This window comes from Diplotaxodon limnothrissa, linkage group LG3 (genome assembly GCF_057381915.1).
Source record: "Diplotaxodon limnothrissa isolate DT_005_m linkage group LG3, D_limnothrissa_male_GT1.1, whole genome shotgun sequence".
In the NCBI taxonomy this organism is placed as follows: Eukaryota; Metazoa; Chordata; class Actinopteri; order Cichliformes; family Cichlidae; genus Diplotaxodon; species Diplotaxodon limnothrissa.
In genome coordinates this window covers 27,671,383-27,691,671 of record NC_140598.1, presented here as the reverse complement: position 1 = coordinate 27,691,671, position 20,289 = coordinate 27,671,383, and the positions used below count along the sequence as shown (strand labels likewise).

The window sequence follows — 20,289 nt, the reverse complement described above, 5'->3', positions numbered from 1 at the left end:
CTTGCCCAGTCTGTGCATTCTGTGACGTACCTTTGTGTAACCAGTAGACACACAGCCACGCTAAATTTAGCCACACAATGAACAAAATAATGCAAACATGGAAAAGCTGATTCTGTGCACATCCAAGTTCAGTGAGTTTTATGACTAAAGTGTAAGTGCAAATAGGCACCATCAGAAGGAAGTAGTGGAATTGAAAGACACTGCACTAGTAGGGATAGTTTCAAAGCTTTATGGATGACAGATTCATGTTTTCAAATGACAGCGAGCAAACACTTCTAGTACATGCACAGGGGAGCAAAAAATGACATACAGTGTCCATGTGGTGTGACAGTGTGTGGTATGTGAGAATACAAGATAAAGATGCAGAGGTAGGAGGAGATTTAAAGAAAAAGTGAGCTCTTTTATTGAGCACATGAAGCTCAATAATCCAAATACAAGGGTGAAACACCAAACATTACAAAAAACAATGTGATGGTTTTAACTCTGACCGTTTAATGGAATGAAACCATTAATAGGAGCTGACACAGTACAAACATACAGTCACAGGAGCTCAGTGTCAGAGAAATAGACAGAGAGGTATTAAAAGTGAGGATAAATAACACAGTTTATCAAGACTTTGCGAATAAAAAAAACAGACAGTGTTGTTCTCTGATAGCTGTGACAGTTTCAACATGTCTCCCAATTCTCCTCTGACTAGGGACAAACACATGAAACTGAAGATCAAACTTGATGGGGGTTTTGTGTGTGCAGAGATACAGTACATTCTTTCTTATATGTATGAATGTATATATTATATTCTTTCTAATATGAGTGTTGGCTATAAAGTGGATAATGGAAGAGAGACCTTATGAAACAGATCATATGATCCACATGTTTTTTACTGAGTGTTACCAAAAGCTGTTGAACTGCATTCCAGTCATGCTAGGACATGTTCACTGAGTTCAGAGATTTTTATTTTCATTTTTAAATTCTGCCCATTCTGGTAGCTTTTGCAATCAGACTTGTGATCTGAATACGCTGTTCTGCCAAACACATTTTGCTTTTCAAAGATCAGCTCTATAAACTTTCTATAGGCTCCTCTAGATTTCTTTTACCTGTTCATTTCATCATTTCAATTTATTTTATTTCAGTTATCTGGTATGTGGTATACAGTATGACAATGACTAAGGCAGGAGAGACAGAAGAGGGGATAGGGAGGCATAGGGGAAGATGTAATAAAAGAATAGAGTAAAAATATAAATGCACAATATATCACCAACTGTCACACCTGCAAGAAAAATGAACATACACCACCTGGATCACAAAAAGTCAGCAATGCATCTTCTTGTGCTGTGTTTCTGTGTGTGATAGAGAGTGTGTGTCTTTGCTGTTCTTACGGCCAAGACGGAGAACGAGGAGGTGGGCTCTAGTAAGGAAGCTCCTGTAGTCCTGGGCTCGCTGAGGACTGGCTACCTTGGAGTTCAGGGCTAAGAAGAGAGCCAATGGTGTGACGGATAAGGGCCGGTGCAGCTGTTAAAAGGAGGACAATGTGCCAGGTGAAGGGGAACGCCTTCACCTGAGCCTGCCAGTTGCCTCCCTGTCGGACACCTCTAGAGACTCTGTTTGTTGCACACAGCCTGAGTGTTAGTAGTGACAAGTGCACTGGCTGTTTGCCTACACATTGCTCCAGCTTTGTTGTTTTATGTTTTGTGTTTGCCACTGTTAATGCCACTGTTTTGCACATGTCTCAACTCTGTATATTTTTATATATTTTATTTATTGTTGACTCTATTTAATTTGTAAAATATGTGTATACACACACACACACACACACACACACACACACACACACACACACACACGCAGAAAAACATTTAGTATACACATCCAGAAATTTTTGTTGTTGTTTTTTTTGCATATACTATTATATATTGTACATATATTTATTAGTTCAGATTTTGCCATTCGTATATTTTGCCTGTTTATGTTATTGTATTTTGCACAACTCTGTTGCTTGTGAAGCTCGCACACAAGAATTTCACTCGCATGTGCTGTACCAGTGTACCTGCACATGTGATGTGACAATAAAAGTGATTTGATTTGATTTAATAAAGTCCAAACCTCAGACACTGACCGAGTCTCTCGCGTTATCTCCTTTTGTCCCTGAGCTGGGCGGTAACAGCTGTGAGAATGTACTTGAGGGTAGGAAGCAAAGAGGCGATGGTTTGGTCTCTTTGATTGTAACTTCTTGATGTTTGCAGAATAGATAAAAAATAATATAGAATTAAACAAAAACCACACACACACTTTATGTTTAATAATGTACAGCACAGTTCAAGCTTTGAAATATTCTTGTGCTGTTCCAATGGGGAGGTGAGTTTTGCTATAATATCACATTATTATTTATATGTATAATGCATTGCTTAAAGTACACTACAAATCTTTTGTTTTGCCTTTTTTTTGTCACCATCAGCTTCAAACAGACCACCACTAACTGTAAGTAACTTTAGGTCCACTTCATGATTCACTGCGAAGAAGATGAGACTGAGAACACTTTATGATCTGTTCACATGATCATGAGCTCAGTTGTAACTATGCAAACCTGTGACTGTAGGAACTGTTGTTAGATAACTTCAGAAAATAATTACATCTCAGCTGTACCATGCAGGCAACATTAGTGCGCTCCAATAGCACATAGTACATAGTAGAGCGGTACAAACTCTAGCTCACCTAACAGTGGATTCATGGTTTTGTATCAACAGTGTAGATGTGTTGTAACTGCAAACATTTCTGTCACACACCATAACGTACGTTTACTTTCTTAGAAATGCAATTACAAATTACTTTGACACATTCAGCAATATAAGCACTGTGTATGAGCATAAATGTTGACAACAAGGTCGACCTCTTATTTAGAGACGTGGAGGATTGAATTCTCACCAGGTTAATTCTCATTGCAGGCTAAAAGGGTTTGAAATCCAGACTTTTATGTTTAAAATGACAGAGTCTATATCTGCTTTTGCTACTAATAAATCATTTTGTATTATTAATCAAACTTAAATCAAAGTTTGAGTGATGATGACTGAGAAATACAGTTAATGTAATGAAATGGTTCTAATACCTGATCTTCTGACAAATCTAATGATTTTGTGTGTGTGCGTGTGTGTGTCTGCTTATGTGCTGTCATTGTTTGTACAGGCGGGGAATTCAACAGTGGCACAGAGCCCAGATCTTGTCTGAGAACTTTAGTGCTTCGTGAGAATGACTAAGCAAATATTCACACAATGTTTAAATCTAACATGTATGATTTAATAAAAGAAATTAAATCATACATGTTTAATGAAAATGTCAGGGTTTTCCTATAGGTCTACAGAGGACCCATATGTGTGACATCATCCTCGAGCAGCTGCTTTGTGAGTGGTTGTTACAAACGGGACAGACAGCGTGTGCAGCACGCCTGATGATGTTTGAAAGGTTACCAAAGCGCAACTGCAGCTTTTCAAACGAACTGCAAAAGAAATTTCCCCCGTACAGTCTTGGTACTGGTAATTTTTCTCATACAGATGAGATCTTATTTCTGTGCCCTTATTTAATTCCAGAGGTTTTTAAGGTTTATTTTTCCCTTGTTGACATGTAAAAGCCTATATGACATTTCTTTCATTTCACCGTCCATTAACCGCACAAAGAAGGCACCCTGTAAACCCCTTGTGGTGTCCTCGGGTCAAAATTGATCCCTAGGTGAACGCCAAACAAGTATATGGGAATCCAGAGGACACAGAGTTCTTCATGACTGGGCCAAGTGTCTTCTTTTTTTTAGAAATCAAAATATTGTCACCCTACCATATAGCGTGAAATGGAATAAAAAAATAAAAAAATAAAAACGCCCCCTACTGGTGAAACTAGAAGTTACAGCAAAGGAGCTGCAACTGTAAAACCTGCTGATTTCTAACAAATTGCCACTTAGAGGTAGGGACAGGCTGCATTTTAGCCACATGCTGACTAGTTTCAGTCTTTCTGAAAATATGTGAAATGTGCTTTTTTATTTGTGTGTATAGTTTTGTTTTGTTTTAATATATGTGTTATGTGGGACAAACACATGTTGTTGTTCATATCTTTTGATCGACTTCTCTGTGAAGAGAGGTAACTGGCACCTTTAAGAAACCTTTGAGTCAATCACAATTACGAAGAAAACTCTGACTTTAACCATATGTATATGTTTTATTTAATTCTTGTGGAATTGGTCTATCTATCTATTGCAGTTTCAGTAAAAAACAACTGAAATTTGTTATCATTCCACAGGGTGGTGCTGCAACACAAAGCAATGCAGTAGTAACTGCCGCTTTTACAATAGTTCACAGACAGTGAAGCAGTTTTGCGTTCTTTACATGATTGTATATGTTGTTGTGTCATGAATAGAAATAATCTGCAGAATCATTCTGGCTTTGGAATATTTAATTGAATTAAAAGATGAAGTAAAAATAGAGGTAGAGGATATGGGTGTGAAGGAGAAGGTGTGGAGGAGTCGCAGTGTGTCTACAAAGAGTGTGAGAAGGACAGAGCAGCAGCAGAGCAGTCCACATACATCGATGACCCTCTGTCAGATTCTGAGTGACACAAAGGGGATGATGCTGGACTCTACACTGTGTGACAGTGGAGCTGTTCTCAGAGCAGCTCCTGATGTAGGAAATCCAGTATAAAGAGCAGCAGGGACTGCAGTCCTTTCAGAGCAGCTGTGTAGTGTAGCCAGCTTCCTTTTAGTCTTGGTCGAGTGAACACAAAAAGTTTAAGTTCAGAGCAGAGATATTTAACATCAAGTGAGTTTCCTCTGTTGATTTTGCTCAAGTCCACAGTTAAAATAATCTGCAGAGAGTCCTGAATGCCTCATTACCGCAAAAAAGATTTAGTGATGGATTTCCTTCTGTTCCACTGAATTCATTTTTCACCTTACAATTCTACACACTATTGACAACGGGAGAAAAAATTCAAGCAAAAACATTCATGAAATTGTTGCACATGTATGTATGTGTGTGTGTTCCTAAAATAAAACATGTATTGAATTGTATTGAAGTATTTACAGTTTTTACCATGACACTCAGAATTGAGCTCAGCTGCACCCTGTTTCTGGTGATCACCTGCCAGATGTTCCTACAACTTGGAGTCCACTTGTGGTAAATTCAGTTTATTAGAAATGGTGTGATTTATTATGATTTGATAGGTTCCCATGTTTGACAGTGTATGTCACAGCACAAATCTAGCTACGAAGTAGTTGTAATTGTAGACAGGATTACATTGATCCATTCTCTTCCACTTATCATAATCAGCATTGCACAGGGCCTATCCCAGCTGCATTGGGGTGAAAGGCAGGGTACACCCTGGCTACATCGCCAGTCTGTTGCATGGCTAACACAGACAACCATTCACACTTACATTCACACCAATAAACCGAGCCCCACTAATTGCAAATCTTTTGACTGTGGGAGAAACACGCAAACTCCAGACAGAAGGGTCACATGACATGATAGACCTTCTGTAAGATAATAATGCTAACCACCCTGCCCCAGGCTAACATGGCAAAATGTAGAACAACTTAAGTGGTGTGAATACTTTATTTTTTACTGCACAATACTTCTTTAACCAAGTACCTGTATTTTCTCTTTGTTGCACGATTACAAAACTGGATTGCCACTTCGACATGACACAAACTTGATTGAACTGTAATATAACACAGCACTGAAAAACACACTGCTGGAGCTTCAAAGAACACCATAAACATGCAACATTAAAATTACTACAAAGTTCCATAGCAAAATAATAAAGTAGGACTGGCCAAGCAATGCCTGGCTTTTAGCTCCAAGACCAGTTAAAGAGCAGCCATAGTACTTCAAAAGCAACATTCAACTCAGGAGAGAGGCAAAAAATAAGTGATCAGTAGTGCAAATAACATATTCCAGCACTTAATCCAAAGTTTAATGACTCTTCAAGGCACAGTCCTTATTTCTAGGAATGTGAGTATGCCAGTATTGACACATCCACTGGAGTTATTAGAGTCATCCAGAAAGTAAAGGCAAACAGCAGCAGCTGAAGTGAAAATGACACTGGCACAGTCTGGGGTCAAAGTATTTCCCCTCTGTCTTGTAATCCATCCACTGAAGAGAATTTCAGTAGTTTCTCAAACGCGTATCAATAAGTCAAAGCTTGACACTGAAGTTAAGGCCACACTGTCTTTGTTCCTTCTGGAACAGATTCAGGAAGTCTGGGTAGAGTCAGTCTTTGACTTAAAGAATCCCTCTGCAGACGTCACTGCGTGCCTCGATCTGTTCAAAAGTAAAAGATTTGTCTTAAAATGATTGTTGCGTACTCTTCACTTCCTTAAAGGACACCAAAAGTTTTACTGTATTTTTATTCACACACTGATGGGGTGCATTTAAAACATCATCATTGAAAATAACATTTTTGAGAACACCAAAAAGAAGGATTTAAACAACTACAGTCAATGCAGACTGAAAACTCACTAATACCAATAGAAGCAATTACCAATTAATGAAGAGAATGGAGTCTTTTGAGTTATATTCACCAAATAGTGAAATCTTGCATAGATTCATCAAAGAAAACCAGTCTTCGAAAGCTTTGTGCAGAAAAAAAACATCCACACTAATGCAAGGTATCAATTATATATTAGACCTTGGAATGATATTTATAATTAAAAAGAGTTATCCTAAAATTACTATGAAAGTGAAAATACATAAATTAATCCCACTAAAAGATCTGAGCAATACTCACCCCAGTACAGCATCTAAAGCAAAGTAGAGGTCAGCCTGTAGGAACACAGTGTGATAGGATCAAGAAAAGCTTGCAAGAAAATGAAATGTTAAACCTTTGTTATATGACAGCCTTGTCCAGAAAAGATGCAGAAAAAGAAGTAATACTAAACAAATAATATTAAAAAGGACTATATACAAAGACACTAGCAGGATTTGCCTTTGAAATTAACTCACTTTTTGTGTTAAACTGTTACTGATCAGCCAGTGTCTCTCTATGTAACTTGTGGGAGGTGTGGGTCCAGTAAGAAGTGAGCAGCTTGCTATTATGAATGTGTTACAAATAACATTTCCAGCACATAACCATAGCCCTTGTGAAATGCATGCCAACAGGGATCTGAACGGGCTTGAATTTTGATGATCCCTAGGTTTTAAATGTGCAATTCAGCATTATTAGATTCTTAATGCTGTGAATAATGTTTAATGTGCACCATGTTTTCCTTAGTCTTTTGCTTTGTTTGCTCTGCAGACTCAGAATGAATGATAGTCACACTGATAAACAAAATTTAAAGAAATGTTTTTCGTTCCTCAGTTATGGAGTTAACTGACCTTAAGGTCTCCAGTCTACAATGTGGACTCTCCAGGTAATCACACAGTTGTTTCATTCCTGATTCCTGCAGGTTGTCTCCTATTAGAGCCACATGTTTCAGATAGGGGGGGTTGGACTTCAGAGCCCGGACCAGAGCAGCACAGCTGATCTCTGACAAACTGCAATTCTCAAATCTGAATAAAGATTAGAACATGTAGAAAAAATAATTGGTAATGTAATCTGATGTTCTAAGCTTAGTATTATTATGTCCTAATGAATTAGTTTTTTTGAACATAATACATGATTATCATCACGTCAGTCTCCTGCATATATCATCCAGTTATCAGCATACCATCCAAACACCTATTCATCCCAAACACATTAATTGCATGTTGGATTAAATACTGTTTTTTATTATCAAATCAAATTTATTTATATATTACTTTAAAAACAACAACTGTTGACCAAAGTACTGTACAACTGAATAATCAGATAAAATTGAAAAAGAAAGTAAAGTCAAGGATAAGAAAATTATAAGAATAAAATAATGACAGCCTCAAACCGACTTGAAAGCCAAGAAGTAAAAATGGATCTTTAGGCGTGTTTTAAAAGTATCCGTGTTGGGGAGGTTGGGATATGTAATGGTAGTTTATTCCACAGTTTCAGAGCAGTCACAGCAAAAGCCCGATCTCCTCTGTGTTTTAATCTGACAAGTAGAAGCATTTGATTTCCAGATGGACCAAATGCTTCTAGAGACTTATTACACAAGCTTACAAAATCAAGTAAGCATCTAATTTACAGACTTTAGCAAATGGATTAATGCTAAGTGCAACAACTTGCAACATTCAGCAGCACAATCACCTCTCTAGACTGATTATAAATAACCAAACTCCAATTGGCTAGAATTGCTTTTGTGTTTTGTCCATAGCGAGAGAATTGCCAGCCACTCATAGCATTTTTTGACAAGATTCACAATAATTTCAAGACTCCTAGAACATAAAACTGGTAAATAGATCAAAAGAAAAAGAACACACAAAAAAGTTCTCCATACTGGTTTTAAATTATGTTTTTTCCCATTGTGATAATTTTTTTTAGCACAAATAAAAAATAATAACAAAACATACAGTTTGCACAGCCTAAAATGTCATAGAGAATCCATGCTTTAAGAACATTAAAATATATATGTGATATCAATGTTCACTTCATCAATCTGATTCTGAAAGTGGATTTAATAGATTGAATGAAGCATCCAAATTTGAGTTCTTCAACAAGTGCAAGGGTTGCGAAACTTTATCACTTCATTTACCCTGGGATTTTCTTTACTTAGTATCCATGCTGAATAGCCCTACTGTGCTTAAAAGCACACTGTCCTGTTTAGGAAGTTTACAATGTCATTAGCTATGCAACAGCACTCAACTCAGCAACCTGCAGGCTATTAGTCAGCTGCTCTAAACTCTGGTCTTTGTCTTACCCACATTGTCCCCTTCACATTTCCAGTTGTCCCACTTAGGACACCAACTGACCCAGGTTACTTACTGGTGCAATGTTGAGGTGAAGATTATTACATTGCTGTACCTTAGTGTAGGGTTTTCCATTATTATAAGTGCTTTTATAGTTTATAGTTATGGGTATAGTTTGAACTTTGTAGTTAAAACTATTGAAAGACCTTGAGAAATAACAACAGATTCAGTTAACTGACCTGAGTGTCTCCAGTCTGCAGTTTGGTTGCCCAAGACTAGCAAACAGTGTCTCTGCTGAATCCTCCAGGTTGATTGAACTCAGGTGCAGCTCTCTCAGATGGGAGGGGTTGGACATCAGAGCTGAGGTCAGAGTTTTACAGTGGTTCTCTGAGAGCCAAACATCATGAAGTCTGTGTTGACGTATGTGTTAGAACATATGTCATTATGAAAAAGTCACATTATGTTTACTTCATGCACTCGTCAAAAAACAACTGGACACTTTCTCTTCACATCAGTGTTTCCACTGATGTGTTTGTTTGACACAAAAAGTTAATTACCTCAGTCTCTGTCAGACCCACAAATTTTTTATTTTTTATTTTGATTTAATGTGCAGACAAAGGGTTCCAGTCAGGCTTCCACGTGGTTATCCAGTGTAATGTGATCTAGCACCAACTCCTTAACCTTATGTGGTCAAGGTTTAACTGGATGTTTCTGACTACTTTTGATTTTTCCTTTTTATTACCTTAAAAATGATTTAGCTTACTTTAAGTGGACTCAGTTTTTTTCAACACAACCTCAGATGTCTGACCTTACAGACAGTTTTTTTTTTATTTTTCCACTTTGAAATACAGTGTTTGTCATGGTCCGTGGTCCTGTGTCTGTGGAATGCGTGATGCTCGGGTAGCCACACCCCCGGGCTGGGCCATCACCAGCACACCTGCTCTCCATCACGGTGATTACATGGAGATCCACTTAATCCGGCGCTGACGGATGCTCCACGCCAGTCCGTTAGTCATCCCCACAGTGGTAACCAGACTTCCACGAAAAGTGTGCATTCTCTTCTGCTTGGAACTTTGTTTAACCTGCCTACTTCTGTCCAGGTTTCTACTCGGCGTCTGCTACCTGCCTGTCCTCCGGCTCAACTGGATCTCGCGGTGCTCACCTGGCCCACTCGCCATTCCCACGGACTTCCTGCCCCCACGGACTGCCACACTTCCCTCCCGACCTCCCACGGTCCCGTTCTATCGTAAGCCCCTACTCTAACTCAGTCCTGATATGTTTTCCCCGCTTCCTGGCTCCCTAGTAATCATCTCCCCTTTCTATTGCAGCCCCCCGCCGTCCCGATCCCGGCTTCCTCGTGTCATTGTTTCCCCGGGTTTTTAGTTTCTGTTTTGCTCTCTAATTTCCCCGGGTCGCCTTTCGTTGTTTCAATAAAGTGTCTTTCTGTTAGCTCGGAGTCTGCGCCTGGATCCTTTCGTGCCCGCGCACCACGGCCCATGACAGTGTTAATATATTGGACCTAAAATCCCAAACAAAAAACAAAAAATCTGTGAGGTTAAAAAGTAAGTTTTTTAATGGTGAAAACCAGAAACGTGTTTATTGAACTATTTCTAGACCTTGAAATGGAAAAATAAATCATGAAGTTCAAAAACCCATGTGCAAATTTAGAAAGGAAAGAAAGTATACATTACTATTTATATTAAAATTCGGGCAATTCTTTAAGTGTTTTTTTTTTTTTGTACAAGTATTTACAAAACAGTCATATGTCACAGTTATTCTGTACCACCCCACAACTGATATCTCATGTCTCTGATGAATCACTGGAACAGTGTAATAAGAATAACAAGTAGGTTTTAGTCAGAATAATTTAAGAACTAACCTACTAATGTACAGTGATTTATAATGTTATTCACATCTGGACTCACCGAGCCTTTCTGCAGTTCTTCACAGCTGCAATTAGTCTTTGCCGTCCCTCCTGTGATGTATTGTAGTTCACCAGGTCCAACTCATCCAAAACATCTGACACGAGAAACATATATGCCAGACCCGAGCACTGAATTCCAGATAGTTCCTTCTTTGATTTGTTCTGTGACTTCAGGAAGTCTTGGATCTCCTGGTGTACTGAGAGATCATTCATCTCCATTAGACAGTGGAAAATGTTGATAGTTCTGTTAGGACACTTGTCATAAGTTTTAATCTCCTTCAGGTTGTTGATGACTCTCTGGATGGTTTGTGGACTGCTCTTTGTCTGACCCAGCAAACCTCTTAAGAGTCTCTGGTTGGACTTCAAGGAGAGGCCATGAAGGAAGCGAATAAACAGTTCCAGGTGGCCGTTCTCTATTAGGAAGAATTTCTCCATGGCTCTTATCAGAAAATCTTCCAGAGATGAGATGTCCTCACTCAGGAAGTCCTGCAGCACCTCTGTCTTCCTGTTGGTGTAACAGTGGAACATGTAGACTGCAGCCAGAAACTCCTGAACACTCAGATGAACAAAGCAGTAAACTGGTTTCTGGAAGATCACAGACTCTCTTTTGAAGATCTCTGTACAAACTCCTGAGTACACCGAGGCCTCTGTCACACCCAGACCACACTGCTCCAAGTCTTCTTGGTAGAACAGGATGTTCTTTTTCTGCAGATGTTCAAATGCTAGCTTCCCCAGCTTCAGAAGAACCTCCCTGTCAGCACTGCTGAGCTCTATTCGTCTCATCTCTTTCCCCGTATGGTACTTGTGCTTTTTCTTTGTCTGAACCAGCAGGAAGTGTGAGTACATGTCAGTCAGGGTCTTGGGCAGCTCTGCTCTCTCCTCTGTAGTCAACATGTGCTCCAGAACTGTAGCAGTGATCCAGCAGTAAACTGGGATTCCACACATGATGTAAAGGCTCCTGGATGTTTTCAAGTGGGAGATAATTCTGCTGGAGAATGCTTCATCTCTGAATCTTCTCCTGAAGTACTCCTCCTTCTGAGTATCAGTGAAGCCTCGAACTTCTGTCATCCTGTCAACACATTTAGGAGGAATCTGACTGGCTGCTGCGGGTCGGGAAGTTATCCAGATGAGAGCAGAGGGAAGCAGATTCCCCTCGATGAGATTTGTCAGCAGCTCACTGATGGTTGACTTCTGTGTGACATCAGACACAAGCTTCCTGTTGTTGAAATTTAACAAAAGTCTGCTTTCATCCAGGCCATCAAAGATGAACAAAAGATTACACACAGTGAGCTTCTCTGCTGTGACGCTCTGTAATGTTGGATAGAAATCATGGATCAGCTCCAGGAGACTGTACTGCTCATCTCTGACCAAGTTCAGCTCTCTGAATGAAAGCAGAACCACCACACTGATGTGTTGGTTTTCTAAGCCCTCTGCCCAGTCCAGAGTGAACTTCTGCACCAAGAAGGTTTTTCCAATGCCAGCAACACCATATGTCAGAACCACTCTGATGGGTCTCTGTTGGTCAGGAAAGGTTTTAAATATGTCCTGGCAGCTGATTGGTGTTTCACAGGGGATCTTCTTACAGGTGCTTTCCACCTGCCACACCTCATGTTGGAAGCAAAATTCTTTATTCTGTCCCTCTATGATATAGAGCTCAGTGTAGATCCTGTGGAGGAGGGTTCCACTTCCTGATTTTTCAGGTCCTTCAGTTACTCGTTCACATCTTCTCCTCAGATTGACCTTTAGTGCATCAGAAACTTTCTGCAGACGCAGATCTGTTGACAGTGAGAAAAACAAGAAAAATAAAGAGCAAGAAAACTCTTTAATGTCTTAGCAAAACAATAGGGAGTCCAGTTTTCCAAAAATGAGTTCATTAGCAGAAAGATGTCAGGTCTTTCTTTGTACACAGCTTCTCTGACTGGCTGTCTGCAGATTACCTCTGATTCTGGACCTTTCTCCACACTGGGGACATGAGGAGTTTCTTGATGAATCCTTCAGGACTTCATGACACGAAGCACAGTAGGGCAGCAACTCTGCCCTTTTTCTTTCTCTGTGGACACCAAGAACCATTTATTCTGACCGAATAAAAGCAGTAAAGTAAAGAAATATCTAAGTTTATTAGTGGCACTGGCTTCCAGAAAAATCTTTATTTCTCTCACTGTACACCTAGTCTGTTTCCCTAAGTATGTTTAATTTCTTCTCATCTTTGAACTCCAGAAGGTTTGTTGTAGTTTATTGTGGAAATCACTTTTTTTTTTTTTTTGCCAATTGCAGAAATAATATAAACTTTGAGGCAAATGTGAAATTAATTAGTTAAAAAAAAGGCAAAAAAATAATTCTTTGTGGTGAGATCTGACCACCAGCTCAGTTCTGGACAAATAGTATTTTACTTGATGTTTGAAGTACCTAGGACTATTCTTTTAAATCACTTTGAATCTTTAGTTGATTTTCATTAGTTTTGATTTCTGTATAGTTTTATTCTATTATAAATTGAAGATATCTTTCCTTCGCCTGCATTCGCTAATCCTTACATTGGTAAGCACAATGAGTACTCATGCAAAGCTGGCTAACCAAGTTGCTATGCTAAATCAGGGTTCTTCAGTCGATGTTACAAACTCATTCACATGAAAGGTGTGGTGTAGGGAATGGAGTATGAAGGAAGATAAAACTACAAAAGTTCATAGGAAAAATATTAGGAGGTTGAAACATAATGCAGAATGACAGCAACACAATTGCTGTGTCAGTGGAAATTGAGCTGAAAAAAACAACTTTATATGAATATGTGAGCTGGTTGAAACTTGCAAATACAAAGACTAGAAACAAGCTAGTATAAATTATAGCCTTTTCTTCCCCAAATCACAGAACATTTTACATAGATCTTTAAAAAATTGTATATTTAGTTTTCATTTAAATTTATTACATTTAATGGAAGAATCTTTATTCATAAATGGGGAGTAACAAAACATCTGAAAGACTGGGCAGAAAAGTACAGGAGAGACTGGTGAAGAGACCATACTGTGAAGTCGGCTAAAAACGAAGCTATATTACTCAACACCAAAAGACATAGTCAGTGAATACTCCTACAGAAAGTGTGTTTTGGAAAAAAAACACTTGAAGATTGTCTTAGGAAATGAGCCATTATCGATACTTTTTTATTTAAATTGCTACACAAATTACCTGCAGAAAAATACCACTATGCATTGTAATAGGAAGAGCTGACACCATGTAAAATAAATATTAAAGACTATAAAATCTGAACTCCTCTTCAGTTTAGTTTACTGCAGAAGCAGTCTCTTACATTTTGCCTGAGGTTCCAGGTTCATGACTGAAGAATGGAGGATCATTTCTAGAGTTGTCACTCTTCATGGACATGGAGCTGGATCCTGGAAACTCTCCATTCCGTTGCTGACGTCTGGAAATAAAAACATGGAATGACGACACCACTGTTGATGTGCATGTTCCTTCTGTTGGCCATTAAGAAGCTTCTCTCTTAGTGTCAATTTCATAGGGGCGAAGCACTGGATGTTCTCAAAACTACTGTACCAGCATGTTCACGTAAATGGTTTTGGGTTGCTATATAAGTGTACTCTATGAAAACAGTTATTTTACAAGGGAAGAAAAAATTACAAAATTTCAAGGACAAAAAAAGAAAAAAAAACAGGCAAAACACATAGTAAAGACTAAGAGCAACACAGCTACTGTGTGAGTAGAAGTGTGGGAAAACAAACATAAAAACTTAAGTGAAGCTGTGAGATGGTTAAGAGTTTTATTCAGAGTGACTTGAAACCAGCTGATATGTTAATAAAATTTAACCTATTCTGAAAATAATCATGGAGGACAGAAGTGGAGGACCTTGATCATTAGAGAACGGTGTCTTTAATTTCAAGAGCAATACTTCTTACAAAAGCAGTCATTTTATATATACTGATTCATAATTTCAAACTTAACCTGCTCCTGAGGGGGTTAATGATAATTCAGTGACTCCACTCCCACAAACCCCTTTAAAATAATATGAAAGACCGTAAAATCCAAAATCATCTTCAGTTCAGTTTACTGCAGAAGCAAACTCTTACGTTGTGCCTGAGGTTCCAGGTTCATGACTGAAGAATGGAGGATAATTTCTAGAGTTGTCACTCTTCATGGACATGGAGCTGGATCCTGGAAACTCTGTTCTGTATTGCTGATGTCTGGAAACACAAACACAGAATCAAGCACATGTTGTTGCTCTATATCTTTGTGTTGTTGGCCATTAGGCAGCTTCTTTCTCTGTCAGATTCATGAAGCTGAAGCACTGGATGTTCTCAAAACTACTGTGCTAGTTATATCAGGAGCTGGAAACAGGGTCATTTTTTTAAACTGATTTTGAATCCCTAGTTAATATTTTTTTAGTTTGGTTTTCTTTTAGGGTTTTTTTGTTTGTTTTTTTGGAACAGTTTTTTTTCATTCATCTGGAATCACAAATCCTTGAAATAAACTGGTAAAATACTAAATGTGTAATATAAAAATTTTTATCATTGGATCTACTGAAGTAGAACTCACAGAAACAGTATCTTACTTTGTGCCTGAGTGGATAGGTTCATGACTGAAGAGAGGAGGATAATCTCGAGAATTATCATTCTTCATGGACATACTGCTGGATGCTGGAAACTCCTTCACACCTTTAGAGAGTTTGAGCAAAATCAGCAACACTGACTGCGAGTGTGGGACAAAAATCCTCAACATAGAAATATAGAAACCCATGACTTGCAGAACAGGAAATACAACACAGAAATAAACAAACAGAGATACACACATTCAAGTCTACAATAAACCCAGTAGACCCTCCATTGCATAGAGACAGCAGAGAGGCAGAAAAAGAATGACGATGTCCTGTCCATCAATTTGACCAAAAGTTAATTTTTTGTGTCATATTTATTTTTAGTGTCACAAACTCAAGTACCAAAATGGACCAAAAGAGCTTTTAGAGCTTTTGTTCAAACTTGAGAAACACTCATATCTTATTTCCATTCAGGAACCAATCATTCTGACAACACATTAATGCACAAAAAAACTCACCTTGTTTTCGTCCTCCTGCTTTGTAAAAACAGAGTCCGGACTTTGTTTCAAATACTTTGTTTCCTTGTTACCCAAAGAGAGCAGTCCCTCCCTTCTCCAAAGGAAGTTGTATGACTACATTCCTGGTGTGAGACACAGATTGGCCTTTTGAAGTATTATGTATTTGCTTAAAAGCCACAAACATGAATATAATCCAAACATAGACATAGACCTTGTTAAGGTTCACATAATTGAGGAAGGAGAGTACAAACAACCAGGTCCAGAAGATCTTGGTCAAACAATTGATTTTAATGAATACACGCGTGGGAAGACCATTCTGTATGCAGACAGGAATTAATCTTCGACTTAATCAAAGCATACACAGATTTTTATAGCATCAGGGTTTGAATTAACGACGCCCCTTCATACGTCACAGACAGAATACATACATACGTCAAATCAAAACCACAATGACTTTTAACACAGTTTAAAGGAACGTTGTCTTCTATCTTCATGGCCGGTACTTCCTGTCACTGCCGGATGCTCGCTTGTCATCTTGGCACCTCAGCAGCAGTTCTGCGACAAACTGCTCTTTTGCAACCCCAAGCAAAACATGATTAAACTTCCACCTATAAATGATTCTCTCTAACTGAGTGTGTGTGTGTGTGTGTGTGTGTGTGTGTGTGTGTGTGTGTGTGTGTGTGTGTGTGTGTGTGTGTCGACCTTAAATGTTCTCTCATCTCACCCGTTGCACTTCTGACCTTTTACCAGACCAGAGGCTCATCCTTATGTGTAATAACCTAACTGAAACTACATGTACTATGTTGAATAAATGTTTTAATCAAGAACCTCTACTAAGAGCTTAGTAAAAGAATATAAAAGTATAACAGACAATTTGAATAACCTAGTAATTCAAATAGCCTCGTCTAACCTGCTCAGAATAACTTTCGGTTTCAGTCCTGCAAACTCTCTGCAACTTCCTGTCAACTGCAACTTAGTCTTTCTAAAAGACACACACACTGTTTAAACCTCTGAATACAATATCAATGCTGCAGATTATATTATTAATGCACTAGTAATGATGATGATTATTTAACAATAGCAGTAAAATAATTTCCCTGCTCCACAACCTACACACCAGTCAGTTGAACTCAATTTATTTTCAATCACAGTCCTCAGACCTCCATCGATAGTGTTTTACTATTGTTTTATTAAATAAAATAAAATAAAATCCAACTGAAAATAAATAGCTATATATCTCGCTATATTGACATTATGTCTGTGTAGCTTTGTGGCTCTAGATAGAGTCTAAGTATACATTTGTGTTAAAATGTGTTGTAGAATCTTTAGCTGACGTTTTTCTGACTAAAGCAAAACCTGCTGAACTGCATTCCAGTCAAGACATGTTTTCTGGTTGTGTGTCAGAGATGACTAATAGTTGTGTCTTTGATCTGTTACACGACTATTCAGGGGGTTTCTAATATGTTAGTAATGTTTTTTTTTTTTTTTTTAAATCAGCAACTTAAGAAAAAAAATGAAATGAGAGGGAGAGTGAAAGAGTGAAGCTCTCACTGAGCACTTTGTCATTTGGAAAGTTTTCAATATTTATTTTGGGATTGCTGTTATTTAAAACTTGTATTTACATAAAGGTCGTGTGTGTGTGTGTGTGTGTGTGTGTGTCACAGAACAACTGTTTCTGTTTGATTTAAAGCCTCTTACAGTGCATTTAACCTTTAGACCAGGCAAAATAGAATGTGATGCTAAAATGCTGTATGATAAGGGTAAAACAGATTAACGGATTAAAAGAGAAATGAGATGAAACAAATAAGTGAACTCTTGGAGTAAAACACAGGACATATGCAATATGTAATTATGTTTTGTTTTGTTTACTTCAGTCCCAAGGAATCAGTAAATGACAGATGTTGGCTGGTCTTGCAGCTGAAACAGTCTTACTTTGATGTCTCAATGTCACAGTTCTTTAATGTGAATGTGATCAGTCTTGGCAGCAAGTAAAGCCTGTCCCCTTCTTCTGAAGATTTCTTCATTAAATGGTAAATGGCCTGTATTTGTACAGTGCTTTATTAGTCCCTAGGGACCCCAAAGCACTTTACACATCCAGTCATCCACCCATTCACTCACACATTCACACACAGGTGATGGCAAGCTGCATTGTAGCCACAGCTGCCCTGGGGCGCACTGACAGAGGCGAGGCTGCCGGACACTGGCGCCACCGGGCCCTCTGACCACCACCAGTAGGCAACGGGTGAAGTGTCTTGCCCAAGGACACAACGACCGAGACTGTCGGAGCCGTGGCTCGAACCGGCAACCTTCCGATTACAAGACAAACTGCCAACTCTTGAGCCACGATCACCCGTAGGCAATTTGGACAAAGATAGTGGTGCATCCTTTTTAAGATTCATTTAATAAAACTATTGTAAAATATACCTATAATCACACTGCAATGTGTCTGTTATGATAGAAAATGTTAACTGTAACACAAATATATATATGCCTATAACCATACTTGCATATATTTATGTGTGTGTGTTAAAGCCAATTGCAAGCCCATTGTGGCTACTAAGGTACAGAAATCAAAAGTACTGGTTTGTCATAATTTGCGGTTACCCAGACAATTAAATGGAACTTTATTATAACTTTATTTGGTAAATTTAATTCAAAGACACCCATTCAATTCAAAGACCCGACATCCCTAGCGAGATCAGGAGAAATAGACGAGGTGTCGTGCCGGGAAGGAGCGTCGTCACCCAAAAGGGAGACAAAACACACCATCTCTCCCTTCTGTAATCATGGGAAATGTGTGATTGCTCCCTAATAATATGGACGAGCTAACAGCAGACTGCAATTGCAATCTCTGAGAACCCTTTTTCTAATATCAGGGGACTAAAATCATGCATCTCTGGACTCCACACTGCCCACCTTCACCCTGTATGTGTCATGCCCCACCAGAGACAATAAAACATTGGACTTACTGTATTAAGCCAGCACAAAGGAGGCATACATTTCATCACATCCACCTCTGGGAAGATCCGATCACAGCCTGGTGCACCTTGTCCCTGTGTACAAACCCTTAGTGCGCTGAGAGCCACAAATCAACCGCACAGTGCAGAGATGGTCAGAGGAGAGCGATGAGGTTATTAAGGACTGTTTTGTGTCTAATGTGTGGGAGGTGATCTGTGATGACCAGGGGAAGGACATTGTGACCTGCAATGTCCTTCCCCTGGTCATCTCCTGATAAAAGCCTCAGTTAAAAAAAAAACACTGTACAACTGAGCCAATCTGTTTTTCCAAGGTGAAATTGCTGTCAAATATAACCCCCAAATTTTTGGCATGCAATTTAATAAAAGGCTCAGGACTTTGCAGGTTAACATGAGAGGTGCTGGAGCTTCTCTTCAGTTAAAGATAGATCTGAGTGTCACTGGCAACAAATGTTATATTTGCTAAAAATTTGACCTAGAGACAGCATATAAATAGAGAATAAATTTGGCCCCAGTATCCCTGGGGGACACCACAACTAGATCTCCAAAGCTCACAGAGGAAGTCCTGTCAGATAGGTATGACTTGTACCACTCTAATGGAATGAGCTTGATGCCGCAATGCTCCAGTCATGAGATCAAGATGCTGTGATCAACAATATCAAAGGCAGCTGTCAGATCCAAAAGCAAAAGCACCGCTGAGTCTCCTGAGTCAGTGGCTAATAAAGATTGTTAAGAACTTTTAAAAGTGCAGTTTCAGGGCTGTGAAGAGCTTTAAAACCAGACTGAAACCTCTTAAGAACATTGTGTCCATTTACAAAAGATTGCAGCTGAACAAATACAATAGTTTCCAAAATTTTAAATAGAAAGGGAAGCTTTGAAATAGGCCTGAAATTTGAGAGGACAGAGGAATCTGTGTTTTGAATTTACAAATTTGAGTTTAAGCACATACAGTCGGGCAAAAAAGTATTTAGTCAGCCACCGATTGTGCAAGTTCCCCCACTTAAAATGATGACAGAGGTCAGTAATTTGCACCAGAGGTACACTTCAACTGTGAGAGACAGAATGTGAAAAAAAAATCCATGAATCCACATGGTAGGATTTGTAAAGAATTTATTCGTAAATCAGGGTGGAAAATAAGTATTTGGTCACCTCAAACAAGGAAAATCTCTAGCTCTCACAGACCTGTAACGTCTTCTGTAAGAAGCTTTTCTGTCCCCCACTCATTACCTGTATGAATGGCACCTGTTTGAACTCATCATCTGTATAAAAGACACCTGTCCACAGCCTCAAACAGTCAGACTCCAAACTCCGCCATGGCCAAGACCAAAGAGCTTTCGAAGGACACCAGGAAAAGTATTGTAGACCTGCACCAGACTGGGAAGAGTGAATCTACAATAGGCAAGCAGCTTGGTGTGAAAAAATCAACTGTGGGAGCAATCATCAGAAAATGGAAGACATACAAGACCACTGATAATCTCCCTCGATCTGGGGCTCCACGCAAGATCTCATCCCGTGGGGTCAAAATGATCATGAGAACGGTGAGCAAAGA

At 38.9% G+C, this 20,289-nt stretch overlaps 4 protein-coding genes across 4 annotated transcripts in view; 1 reads left to right on the top strand and 3 right to left on the bottom strand.

Annotated features, from left to right (window-relative positions):
- Positions 1-20,289, top strand: part of LOC146635172 (neural cell adhesion molecule L1-like) — a 640,298-nt gene that overhangs the window by 502,295 nt on the left and 117,714 nt on the right. The gene's annotated exons all lie outside the window — the stretch shown is intronic.
- LOC146635178 (Fc receptor-like protein 5) overlaps positions 1-20,289 on the bottom strand; it is a 122,143-nt gene that overhangs the window by 71,726 nt on the left and 30,128 nt on the right. The window lies entirely within an intron of this gene.
- The window catches only part of LOC146635177 (high affinity immunoglobulin gamma Fc receptor I-like), a 112,891-nt gene that overhangs the window by 62,474 nt on the left and 30,128 nt on the right, over positions 1-20,289 (bottom strand). The window lies entirely within an intron of this gene.
- On the bottom strand, positions 6,773-15,339 carry LOC146635181 (NLR family CARD domain-containing protein 3-like). The gene is made up of 8 exons (XM_085349822.1): positions 15,266-15,339; positions 14,784-14,897; positions 14,009-14,122; positions 12,648-12,760; positions 10,712-12,485; positions 9,026-9,196; positions 7,347-7,520; positions 6,773-6,794 (listed from the first exon to the last, which is right to left on the bottom strand). The coding sequence occupies exons 1-8, from the start codon at positions 15,337-15,339 to the stop codon at positions 6,773-6,775; spliced, it is 2,556 nt and encodes an 851-aa protein (XP_085205948.1).

Coding starts and splice junctions, on each gene's coding strand:
- LOC146635181 (XM_085349822.1), bottom strand. CDS start 15,339: ATGTCCATGAAGAATGATAATTCTCGAGATTATCCTCCTCTCTTCAGT. Junction 14,123..14,783: donor CCTGGAACCTCAGGCACAAC/GTAAGAGTTTGC, acceptor TTTTATTTCCAG/ACGTCAGCAACGGAATGGAG. Junction 6,795..7,346: donor TGTAGACTGGAGACCTTAAG/GTCAGTTAACTC, acceptor GTGTTCCTACAG/GCTGACCTCTACTTTGCTTT.